Here is a 12,408-nt window from a genome sequence, read left to right as displayed (position 1 = left end):
GAGACACTCAAGGTCAGTCTTATCCCAAAGTCAGAACAGTATGGCACCTCCTGACTGTAAACATGAAAAATTCCGAGTCTAGAAAAATCTTGGTTAGTTTTTAAATATGCTTAAATAACAAATTTCCCAAAGATACAGATTGTCAGATGCTTATAATTCCACAACTTATTACAGTTGATAACTGTAACACACGCAAGGCTAAACAGTAACTCACAAAGTAATATGTACATTACCATACATGTTGATTTAACAATGTATAAGTATTTCCTTGTGTGACCTTAATGATGGGGTGAGTGAGTTTAAATTCCATGCACGGAAGCTAGTAGATGCGTAATTTGTGTTGGCCGGCCTGGGCGCTGCGAATGGTGCCGCACGTTTTTGCTTCCTTCGTGTATTTGATTTATATACAAAGACCTTTTAAAGAAAGAAAAATCTTGAAATGAAGTCAGCGAAAGCGCACAAAAATAGCATATACATTTTCTTGAATGGTGCGCTGCAAAAATGTGTGTTTGTCCTACTGTTTCATGTCTGTAACACCAGGTTTATTCTGGATATGCTTGAGCATTGCACACATGTCGTTTTGAGTTAAATTCATTGACACTTTGCTAATATATAAGACCAACTTTCAATCACATCATTCCATTCCAAATGCCAATGATCACAAAATTTGACAGACATAAAATCAACAAGGCTGGTGGAGCCCAGAGACTTTTGCACACAAGTGTATGTCAGTAGTTTGCACATTTGCACATATGTAAATGGTTGTGGTAAACTTTCACAAATGTACAACATTTTCCCTTTTTTTTTGTTCCCCATTGGGACCATCACCATGCTCGAAACATGGCCGAAATGATCATAGTAATCATAATAATGCGCAGATTAGGCAACTCCATCATTATCCAATTCACAATGGTCCTGAACGGCATTCTCAAAGGCTGGGCAAAAAGCCTTCTATTACAGCCTCTCTCTGTCTGTCTGCATCCTACTGCCTCCTCTAACAACACATTTTTGTATCACCGTAATTTTGACTCAGACAATCATACAAAGGCTCACAGTTTGAGCTACACCTGTCTGTCACACATGCTGTTCTCCCAGTTTGAATCTTAAGATTTCTGGCATTTTCAGCACACAGACATTTCGGAATGATCAATGCGTTATGAGTCAGTCTGCATGGTGTCGACTTTTAGAAGACACTGACTGCGTTTTTTAAGATGTCACAAGGTGGGTTTCCATCAGCCAGTTTTTATGTGCTTTTTTGATATGGGCATAAAAGAGTGAATGGAAACTTCTAATTGAAATATTGCATGAAAAATATCGATAAAAGGCATAGATAAAAGGTAAATGCGAATAAGTGCAATGGAAATGGACTTAGTGAATAATGAATGACACTGAATTCACAACTGGAAGGTCACTTCAGCCTCCGCATTTCACTGCACTGTAAAGAAAAAGTGGTGAGAACGGGAGGCGTTTATGGACTCATGAAGAAACCACTTTACTCAACTTTGTGGAAGAAAGAATTTGCTGTTTCAAAAGTTACCGAAAACAAATGATTTTTATATATTTTTTTCATCAAGTTGTACCTTCTTACTGTACGATGACTCGCATTTTAAATTTGTTGGCAACCCCTGGGTATTTCAGTGAAAAAACTCTGCAGCAGTGGCTGAAAACTCACACAGAGCATCCTAACTTTTTACCTTTTTGGCAATTGGAAATACCTTTTAATGAAAACCAGGTTACAATAGCATAATGACTACATCTCATATTATACATTTACTAGGGATGGACATTTCTAGCTAAAATGCTATTTGATTGTTCTCAACTCTAGCACATGAGTGCAAGTTAAAGTAATACAGGCTTGAAGGAGCAGTGTCAATATGCATTTAACAAATCTCCTAAATTTCCCCTTAAGCACTTTTATAATCAAGCAAATAATCAAATACTCGTGCCCATCCCTAACATTTACCATGCATTGCTAAGTCCTTGATGCTTATTTTGCTTAGCGTCCTCCCAGCTACATCTTCACTTCATCCAAATAGAATCCAATTTCCATTTTGCTCCAGAAGAAGATGTTGATTTGGATCATTTAATACCATAATGTGCCCAAATCTATCCATGGCACTCATAGCCTGAGGAACTGTACAGCCGTGATGTGGCGTTCCTCAGAGCAGGAATCATCAGCACTAACATCAGTCCATTAGCTGCTGCAAGGGACAATTTGCTTTTATAAGGAAACTCCACAGAAACCCCCTTAATGTTCTGCATTTTATATGTTATTCCACATTTGTGCCTTTGTTGAGGCTCATTTTAGCGTTATTACTTTGGAAGGACAAGGCATGCTAATAATGCCACATTTGTCAAGATACACTGATGCACGGATCTTTTTAAAGTATTGGCAGTTCACTCTTACAGTTGTTACAACTTTATAATGGAGGTGCCACATTACTGTTGGTTGAGGTTTTTTTTCCTGTTGGCAGATAAATCACTGAATCTCCCTCTGCACAGATGGCTAACTTTGTGCAATTATGTAATTAGTGCTCTTTGTCTGGTTTGTTTTTCTTTGTTCCTGTAGACCACAGCACACTCTCTCACTGTCAGTTCCTCACTGTTTCACACACTGTCTGTGTATAAAACACGCCATTGAGTGTGACTGCCCCATCCACTCCATCACCGTAATTATATATGTGTACTGATACTCCTGCAGGGACTTTTGGTGCACAATGATCACTTAATTAAGGGTAATGGTAAATTGTAAGTGGTCTGTATTTCAGGGTTCCCACAGTCATGAAAGTCCGGGAAAAGAAAAACTCTTTTCCATTTGTTTCACTGTTTTATGTCACACGTGTCATGTGATACATGTAGAATGCATTATGTTCACTTCTGCATGACGTTAGCAATCTCTAACACAATGCGTAGCTTTTGAATGACAAATATAGTTGACTTATATTCCCTGTTACATTTTTACTACAAAGCCTGCAATAGCTCATTGAAGTAAAATCCTCATTTCTGGGCCTATAGTCACTCTCGGGGCTTACCTTTGTTCAATTTTAATTGAGCCCTTTTCTAGTCTCGATGACCACTCAAAGCTGCTTTACGCTACAGTTTTGCCATTCTCAATTTCTATTACACATCTTTCATAGCCACTCACACGCTGCCAGCACAGCCGTCAGGAGCAACGTGGGATTAAGTGTCATGCCCAGGGATACATTGGCATGTAGACTAGTGGAGCCGGGAATCGAACCCACCACCTTATTTGGTGGTTATTTCTTCTTTGCAGGATTTAAAAGCATTTTACACATGTAAGTAATGAGCTGTGAATCTGGTTCCACACCTGCAAATTATTGCCCACACATCAAATTTTAAGTGGTATAAATGGAGCAGCCGAGCAGCTAATATTCACTCAAAAGCTGCTTCTAGGTATGCACTGACATCCAGACATGAAGTCCTGAGGGGCTGTGATGTGATGTGATATTCACCAAAATCACTCCGAACATTCATCTGCCAGCTTCCAACTCAACTTTTCCAGCTAATGTAGGGAGCCCATGTGAGACCCACCACCATTTGGATGTTGTGGACATTCCCTGCTGTACAAAAATACACCTAGCCTGGAGTTTGTATCTGAAAACAGCTAAAAAAAAGAATTCAAAATTGTTAGCTAACCAGCTACACTACAAATGTAGTTGTACACCATTAAAAGGAATGAAACTGGAGAGATGTAGAGGGATGACCATGTACTGCCTGTTCTCCTGCAGGTCCCAGGACTTCTGCTGTGAGGCGTGTGGCTGCTCCATGCGCACTGCCCTCCAGGACCTGACCCCCAACAGCCAACCCAGCGCAGAGGACTACAAGGCCAAAGAACTGGCTCAGCAAATTAACTTTAAGGTACAAGCAGTGGTAATTACACAAGGTTTCACAGATCCACATTGCAGCACTAATCCTGTGAGATGTCTCATAATAACAGCCTTTATAGCCACATATACCGATGCAAATACTGTATATGGGTAGTGATAACTTAACTTAACATTAATGAGTGAATCTCAATATTCCTGAAATATATTATGACATGACTGTTAATTAATTCCGTGTTTCAATGTTTGTTAAACTCTGTTTCATTTTGTATCTGCTTTCTTGCCTCTCACTGTGGCCACGTCTTGTTTGATTACCAGTTGTTATCTGAGAGTCGATGGCGTTTGTAACAAGCAGTTAACATTGGGAGACCTTGATCAAAAGAGACATCATGCGCCGATGTTTTTCAATGAATAAATCTAGTTTAATGTGATGGTTATGATGACTGTGCTCACTGCAGGCAGAGTCCACTTCATCCAGACAGGCTAGTGAGAGTGGAGGTGCTGAAAGCAAGCCTCCCACACTCACAGAGGAAAACGCCTCCTCGTCTGCCGGACAGGAAGCTGTTGACTGGCCTCAGGCTGAACAGGTTGGTGTTAAATAGTGTTGTTACACCGTTAATCACATAAACTGTATATACTTGACCCAGCACCGACAGAGCAGACCACTCCTGTGATATAATATACTGATATCATTCAACCAGCCATTTTATTTAAGTTCTTTAATGATTCTGTTGAAATCAAGTTGAAAAATACTTTTTTTAAGATTGGTAATTAATCAATATAATTGGTTAAAAATATTTTTTTTATGTAACTCTTGGTTATATTGTGTTAACTCTTCAGGAGTAAGCATCTCAGTCATTCCTCCTGCTGTCATACAGCTACTGTACATATTATACAGCACTCCATTGTGCTAAAGTGGACATGCCCCCCTGTTACCTTGGTAACAACTCAAAGTACACTATAAAATGTAAGGAATCAGCCTAAAAAAATCCAATCTTACATTTGTAATAGTGTCATCATATCATATAAGTTACACAGAGCATTTCAGTTGCTTTTTTCCATTAATATGTTGAAAAGTGAAGTATATACAGAGGCTTGAAGAATGTGCAGTATTGAGTCCCTTATATCCTTTTCTTCACTTTCACCAACTCCATAAACACACCTGAGGAAAAAACTACTCAAAATGTTAAAAATCGGACTGAATCAGTGAAATTTGGAAATATGTCACAGTTCAAAGTTCACTTTTTTATGAACAGTAATAAATCTATTTTTGTGCCTTCTGCACAATTAATGCTACTATATATCGCTACTAAAAATGCGCCATAAAATGAATCACAACTTTGTCTCAACAACACATGAGATGATGAAAAAATATGTATCCGTGCCGTGTGAGCACTAAGGGTTAACTATGTTGTATACATGCACATTAATGCACATAGCCAAGTAAAAATCCATTAAACAGTGATGCAACTTTGCCATCAATGTCTTAAAACAATCATAAATATTAAAGGGATCTCTAATGTAGTATTACAGTTGCAGTGTAATGTAATACTAATGATAAAATACTAATTAATATCATCTGAAGGTATGCCATTGTCTGCCAAAAGACCAGTCATACCAGTCGTGTAATGTGGTTATAGATTACAAATGAATTTGATAGTATATTGTGTATGTCATGTGCCATGCTGCAAGTGTATAAGGATATCTGTCTGTACAATGTAAAACACAGTGCTTATCAGTTTTTTTCCAGGCTAAGAACAAACAAACAAACAAACAACGTGCATAAAACCAAGTCGCCAATGTCCAAGATAATGTGATGTCAACAAAATTCAGTTTGGCCTTTTTTTGTTGTTGTTTGTAGCTTCTTCAGTGCTATTACCTGAGAATAGAAAAGCGACTAGTTTAAAGGTCAGGGAAACAGGCAGAAGAAAAGTTTGAGAATCTCTGTGTTCTGCAGCCTTTCTCCGTTTGTCTTCACTAATGATAGGTTCCTGTTGTAGTACAAAGTTGGAATTTCCGAGTTCAGTGGAGTGTTCCTTTAACTGGAACTAGGCATGAAACGATATAAATATTATACAATTATCTGTACTAAAATAATTACGATTTATTTTATTATTTAAAGGACTGAAAAATATGTTTCAAAATGTGTTTTGTTTTTTAACGAGTGTTGCTTTCTGTCTGCAGCTGCGCAGTTCAGAAATATTGTCGATATGAAGCATATTTATTTATGAAAAATAATACACTTTAATAAGATCATAATATGTCCCAATTGTGGCAAATAAAACACACACTTAATTCAATTCAATTTTCAATTCAATTTTATTTGTATAGTACCAAATCATAACATACATTATCTCAAGGCACTGTACATAGACAACATCAAAGAGAGCAGAGAACCCCAACAGTTCACACAATGAGCAAGCACTAGGCATCAGTGGAGAGAATAAACTCCCTCTTAACAGGAAGAAATCTCTGTCTTAAGGACTGTATGCTGGTGAGCTACACAGGATTTTGAAATATTAATGTTTTTCTCCATTCACAACTGTCATGTTAATTATAATTCACCATCATTAACTTATTGTCAGTGATTTTGATCAGTGAGTGATAAGTATGTATATATGTATGTGTATATATAGATATACATATATGTATATCTATATATATATATATAGATATACATATATGTATATCTATATATATATATGTATATATATATATATATATATATATATATATATATATATATATATATATATATATATATATATATATATATATATATATATACATATATATATGCATATATATTTATAGTCCCACAACAGGAACCATACAAACACAGCTACTTTTACTGTTCATAGCGCAGCAAATCAGCTTTACACATACGACAGTTTCATTTTTATCTGTGTAGGCAAAACACCATGTTGTTATCGACTGATATAGAGCACCGGACGCTGACGTCACACAACCATGGTAGCAGCCGCTGGCAAGTAATGACATTGTTTACCTCCATAGACTTATATATACTGGACAACACATAAATCAGGCAATATGTCAGACAAGTGAAGATGGTGGATAGATGTTGTGCCCCAGGATGCCAAAACAGTCGGAGACGGGCAGTTTTTCCATTTGGGATACTACCTGGTACCTATATTTTTTTTGGGTACCCGCTCTGGCGAGGTTCTAAGCGAGCTGAGCCGATACTAATGTGACGTCAACAGACTGCTGGCCACTGATTGGTCAGAGAGTGTCATCGCGAGTCGTGAGCGCGAGGTCAGCACACTCTCACTTACAGCGAGACGAGGTGCAGATATTCAGATATTCAGTTTGGTGGCTGACGAGAGGATCCAGTGTGTTTGTGTCGCATAGAAAACAATGTCACGGCTTTTTCAGACTTCTCAACTGGAACATGGTCAACTTGGAGGTGACTTCACTCCCACTTCCGATGTTAATAGAACATAGCATAGTTCACTAATCTGATGCAGCATAGTTAAAAAAAACAACCTGTCTTCAGCTCTCAGTGTTTTCCTTCTTAAACCAGAGAGAGAGGCCAGAGTTACAGGAAAAAAAATCCAAAGGATTAATGTGGTGCTGTTTATTTAAAGTCAGTTTCTTTTACATTAATAGTTTCTGTTGATTTTGGTGGAACAATTCATCTTTTTCTTACATCTCACTGAGCTCCAAACTCATTTAGAATGTGTGTGGTAACAAATGAATTGTGTTTAATATGCACTGGGTGAGTGTGCGTGAAATCAAGCACCCAGTGACACATCAGCGCTCTCTCTCTTAGAATCACTGTGAATATGATTTGGGAGCTTGAAGCCTGGTGTTTCTCCAGCTCCACCTCAGATGGTATTGGAAAGGAGAGGATTGATTTTGACTCGAGCTGCTGCCCACAGAAGCATAGCAGCTGTGTGAAGGAGCAGGAGCAGAGGGTGAACTTAGATTAGTGTTTTTCACTTTGGATAAACGGAGTGGGGCCACATCAAAAATAAGACTCGCCATCTGTCACTGACGTCAAAGGGAAAAGCCTTTTTTGGAATGAGTCAGGCCAGTCTGTGGTATCTCTCACTGCTCTGGGATACAGGGAGGTGGGGACGAGTAATGACTGTGAACCATTATATGGGAAGGGAATTAACTTTTTTAACAGTGGCTTTTTTTAATGCCCTTTTGAAACGTGCTTTGGCACCAATTTGGATGACTTTCAGGTCAAATATTTATCAAATTATGGGAAATTCCAACCTTTTTATAACCTTTTAGAATAAAATTTTAATTGCACTACCATACCATTTTAAAGGATATGAAGGAGAGTCTGTATGGATTCTAAGCCTCACTCCACCCACTATATTCGGGTGAAATTAATGCTTTTTCATGTAAAAGCATCTGGACATGAACATGTTTCACTGGATGGTCGTCGTCCTCACCGACTCAGTCTGTCAGCACTGGTTATTTAAAATGAACATGAGCATTGTAACTTCTAATAGGAAGTTATTTATGGTGACAATGGAGCCCTGTGTCATTGTGTTCTTCCAGAAAGTTAGTAAATTATGCATCATTAATTTTGAAGAAAGACGATAAAAGGGAAAACAGCCTGCATGGCTCACACTGAACTTGTATTTGTGTGAGAGAGCAGAGTGAGGCTACAGCTAATGGTGATTTCTATTAGTTAATAATCTGTTGATTTATATCTCATTTAATCAGTTGTGCCATTTTGCTCCACCATTAAATAAAATATCGGATAATAGTAAAAAAAAACAGTTTCCTCAAGTCCACAATGATGCTCTCAAACCTCCTGTTTAAGTTCAAAACCCTTAAATATCTATAAGGACGACTAGAGGATTTTCACATTTAAGATCCTTTAACCCAAAAAAAAGTCTTTGTAGTACGGCTGCTTCACCACAGCCGCTGGAGATGAGCCACTGTGTTTTAATGTTAAAAAGCTTAAAAAGAACAGGGCAAATCCCAAGCTTGGAAACATGATTGATCTGTGGCACTAAGGCAAAAAAAAGAAAAAAGAAAGAGTGAGAAATTTCCTTTCTCTCTGTCAGTCTGTCCTCCTCCCAGGAACCACTGATGGAGGGATTTCAAATATGGGCCACAAAGAGAAATAAAAAAAGAACAATCCTGACATAGAGCCAGTGATAATGTCAGAGGAAGTGGCAGATACATAAATCTACTGTATCCTGTAATCATCGTGTGATTGTAAATGGAACTAAGGTCTTTATTAGAACACAACAAAGGCTGCGTGCACTCCAGTCCTTCTAAATCCAATCCTAGTTTCTTTCTTTGGTCTCATTTCGCTTCAAGTGAACAAAATGCAGGAAGCGGACTATAACAGAAGGCATTGTGGGTAAACGCAACCAAAACATACGCACGTGTAGAACGATAGCCGGGGGAAATGTCATTGGGGGAGGCGAGGAGGGGAACACGTTATTCAAAAGGTTCAGTTTGTTTCTCTAAAGTACAAAAGTGTGACAGCAAACTCAGACCGGCTGAATGTTGCAACCCCCAATTGAACAGAGCCCCTAATCGTACCGAGTCTAGCGGAGACCATGAGGTGGAAAAATGACCAAAATCACTTATTGTCATCACACACACACTCATAGACATAATGCATTTCTTAGCCCTAACTTTAACCATCACAACTAAATGCCTAAACCTCATGTTAACCCTAAAACCACAAAAAGCCCTTTAAATTTGTGAGGACCAGACAAAATGCCCTCACTTCCTGTGGTTGATCCATGTTTGTATTTTTAATGTTAAAGATACACATGCAAGAACACACACACACACACAGGTTCACACAGCTATTCTAAAGCTATCCGTCATTGCTTACCTTAACCAGTTCATGCCTAACCCTAATCTTAACCTAACCGACTTGAACCTATAACCAGTTCCTCAGAAATGAAGTTGTGCCTCATTGGGCCTCTCCATGAGGACTACTGGTCCTGACAAGGTCAGTGTTTATGCCAGAAAAGGTCACGAAGAGGCATTAAAATGTGCTTTCTGTGATCGGATTGCAGTCGGATATCGCCTGAGACACGTTTAGAACGGATTGTTATCCGCTCTGTCACCGCAGAAGCCCCTGTTGGTTTTCCGCTTGCCAAAGACAACTTCTTCCCCTGCTTCAAAAAGCAGAGGAGTCTAAACAATAGTGCTCCTCCTGGTGCACTATTGTATCAAAAGAAAGACATTTCCACACTTTCCAATTCCAGTGAACCAACAGTTTTTTATTCTAGATACACAATGTACAATTTCAGCTAATCATATCAAGGAGAGACATTTTGATTTAAAAAAAGAAAATGAATAAATAGACTATTACTGTTAACCCTTATTAGGGATCATGCATCAGTTTTTCACCCGATAGATTGTGTTATCCAGAGAGGACAGTCATTAAAAGAAGGAAGCACCAGAGACACTCTGAATAACTCTGTAATATCTTAAAAGTGAACTGGGTTAGGCTAGATATATATTTGACATTATTGATCAATAATTCAGTATTAACTTTTAAGCACAATTTAAATTAAGTGATCATCGAGATGTAGCGCTGTGTGAGGTTGAACCATTTGGGGAAAATATTAATATATATAATATGTGCTTTTTTTTCATTCAGTGCTTCAGTTTAAAATTCCCTGTGTCAAAACTACTCTATAATCTAATGCAAAAAGAAGAAGTTAAAGATATGAATTGAATCTGCCATAACACAGATGCATCACCTGTGATTAACAAAAGCTGTACTGTGTTAAATAATGATTAAAAGATATAAATGATGACAATTCGAACATAATGGGAGCTTTCTCGTTAAACATTTATATGCCCGTCGTGTTTGTGACATTGAAATTAGTGCTGCAACAAATTATCAGTTAGTTAATTAGTTAATTCCCTATTAATCAGTCGATATTAACTCCAATCCAGCTTTATTTATAGAGCACTTAAAACAGAAATAAAACAGCAGCTTTAACGAGGTGTGCTACACAGAATTGATTAAATGAAAAGAAATTATATTATATTAGCAAACAACATTAAAATGATAATTCAAAAGAAAATAAAACATCAACATTTTACACCATTTTCTGTGTATACACACCATGTTCATTTTTATTTCATTACATAATTAGATATACTGTATTTTCTGTGATTATAATTGTATGTCTTTGTCTTGTTTTTGTTTTATATTTTGTATTTAAATGGTAAATCGTCTGCCATTCACATTTCATTCACTCACACATTCACACGCTGCAGACACTTGGGGTTAAGTGTCTTGCCCAAGGACACATCAGCATGTCGGCGAGCAGAGCCGGGAATCAAACCCAAAACCTTCAAGTTAAAAGACAACTTTCATGTGTTCACTATTTCATTAACAACAATGTTGTTTTGTTTTTTTTAACCTTTTTTCATTTTAGAATTGAATAAACAGAATATTGTGGGGGGAAAAATCAGTAGTAATTGTTCCACAGTGGAGCTGAATCCACTGAAGTGCAGCTGATTAGTCGGTTCATTTCACCTCCACAGCCTGGTTTTGTCTCACTAATAATAACTCTCTATTCCACCACCACCATCCTTCCCTCCTCCTCCTCCTCCTCCTCCTCCTCCTCCTCCTCCTCCACAGCCGGAAGCGTCTCCATCCGCTCGAATAGAAGAATCACAGCCCAACGCTGCCCCCGGCACCGGACGCCCTCTCAGTCCGCGACAGCGACGCAGCCAGCAGCACAACCATCAGGGACAGAGAGAGATCAGAGATGCAGCCAGCAGGCCGACCTTCGCCGCTGCCCCTCGTCAGCCTCAGGAGGGAAGCCACGCGGGCTCAGCCGTCCTCATCGTCGTGCTCACCTTGGCACTAGCCGCTCTCATCTTCCGCAGGATCTACCTGGCTCAAGAGTACAAGTTTGACTATGACCTGTGACCACACACACACACACACACACACACGCACACACTAGGCCAGCCCACCTCCTCCTCCCCCTCCTCCTCCTCCTCACTCCCTGATCAGCCTCTCCTGACCCTCATCCCAAGTGAACTCCGACCAGCTGAAGTGGAAGCAGAGCTGAGGCAGTGGCTGACAGGGGGTCCTACTCACCACCAACACCTCGAGGGTGTCTTTTAATCAATGTGAATTTTACTCTCCAGAGTGTCGTGCATTTTCTTTCTTTTTTTTAAGAACGGGAGGCTTTGTTGTTAGTCATCAGCTCAGCAATGTCCCCGTCTGTGTAATTGTGTCTTTCCTGAGGCTGCCACTTATTCCCTGTATTTAATTAAAATTGTAATATAATATGCCAACAACAAGGACGTACGGAGGGTGGGGTGAGTATTTGATCATGTTCTTAAATGGGATCTTCTTTATATGCGCTTACTTTCTTTTAGGTACACAGACGGAACGGAACATTTGAATTGTTCTGCGTGTCGGTACGACTTAAACCGGACTTTTAAACGTCAGCCTGACTTAAAACTGTACTAAATCAAACATTTGTAGTCGCACTAACACACCACGTCAAATTACTACTGCATGTGTGGAATGCTGGTGGACGGCACTACACAGAGCCCGACTCCAGGTTCTGACCCGGAA

The 12,408-nt window shown here is 38.9% G+C and overlaps 1 protein-coding gene across 1 annotated transcript in view; it reads left to right on the top strand.

Moving 5' to 3' along the window:
• Positions 1–11,906, top strand: part of ube2j1 (ubiquitin-conjugating enzyme E2, J1) — a 49,516-nt gene extending 37,610 nt beyond the window's left edge. Inside the window, exons 6-8 of the mRNA XM_044049323.1 lie at positions 3,750–3,879; positions 4,304–4,432; positions 11,455–11,906. Of these exons, the coding sequence (XP_043905258.1) occupies positions 3,750–3,879; positions 4,304–4,432; positions 11,455–11,748 (553 nt within the window). The 3' untranslated portion in view covers positions 11,749–11,906. The remainder of the gene's footprint in view (positions 1–3,749; positions 3,880–4,303; positions 4,433–11,454) is intronic.
• The last annotated feature ends 502 nt before the right edge of the window (positions 11,907–12,408 follow it).

Source organism: Solea senegalensis, linkage group LG17 (genome assembly GCF_019176455.1).
Source record: "Solea senegalensis isolate Sse05_10M linkage group LG17, IFAPA_SoseM_1, whole genome shotgun sequence".
Lineage (NCBI taxonomy): Eukaryota > Metazoa > Chordata > Actinopteri > Pleuronectiformes > Soleidae > Solea > Solea senegalensis.
The sequence above is the reverse complement of the archived record's forward strand: the minus strand, read 5'-3'. Positions and strand labels throughout refer to the sequence as shown.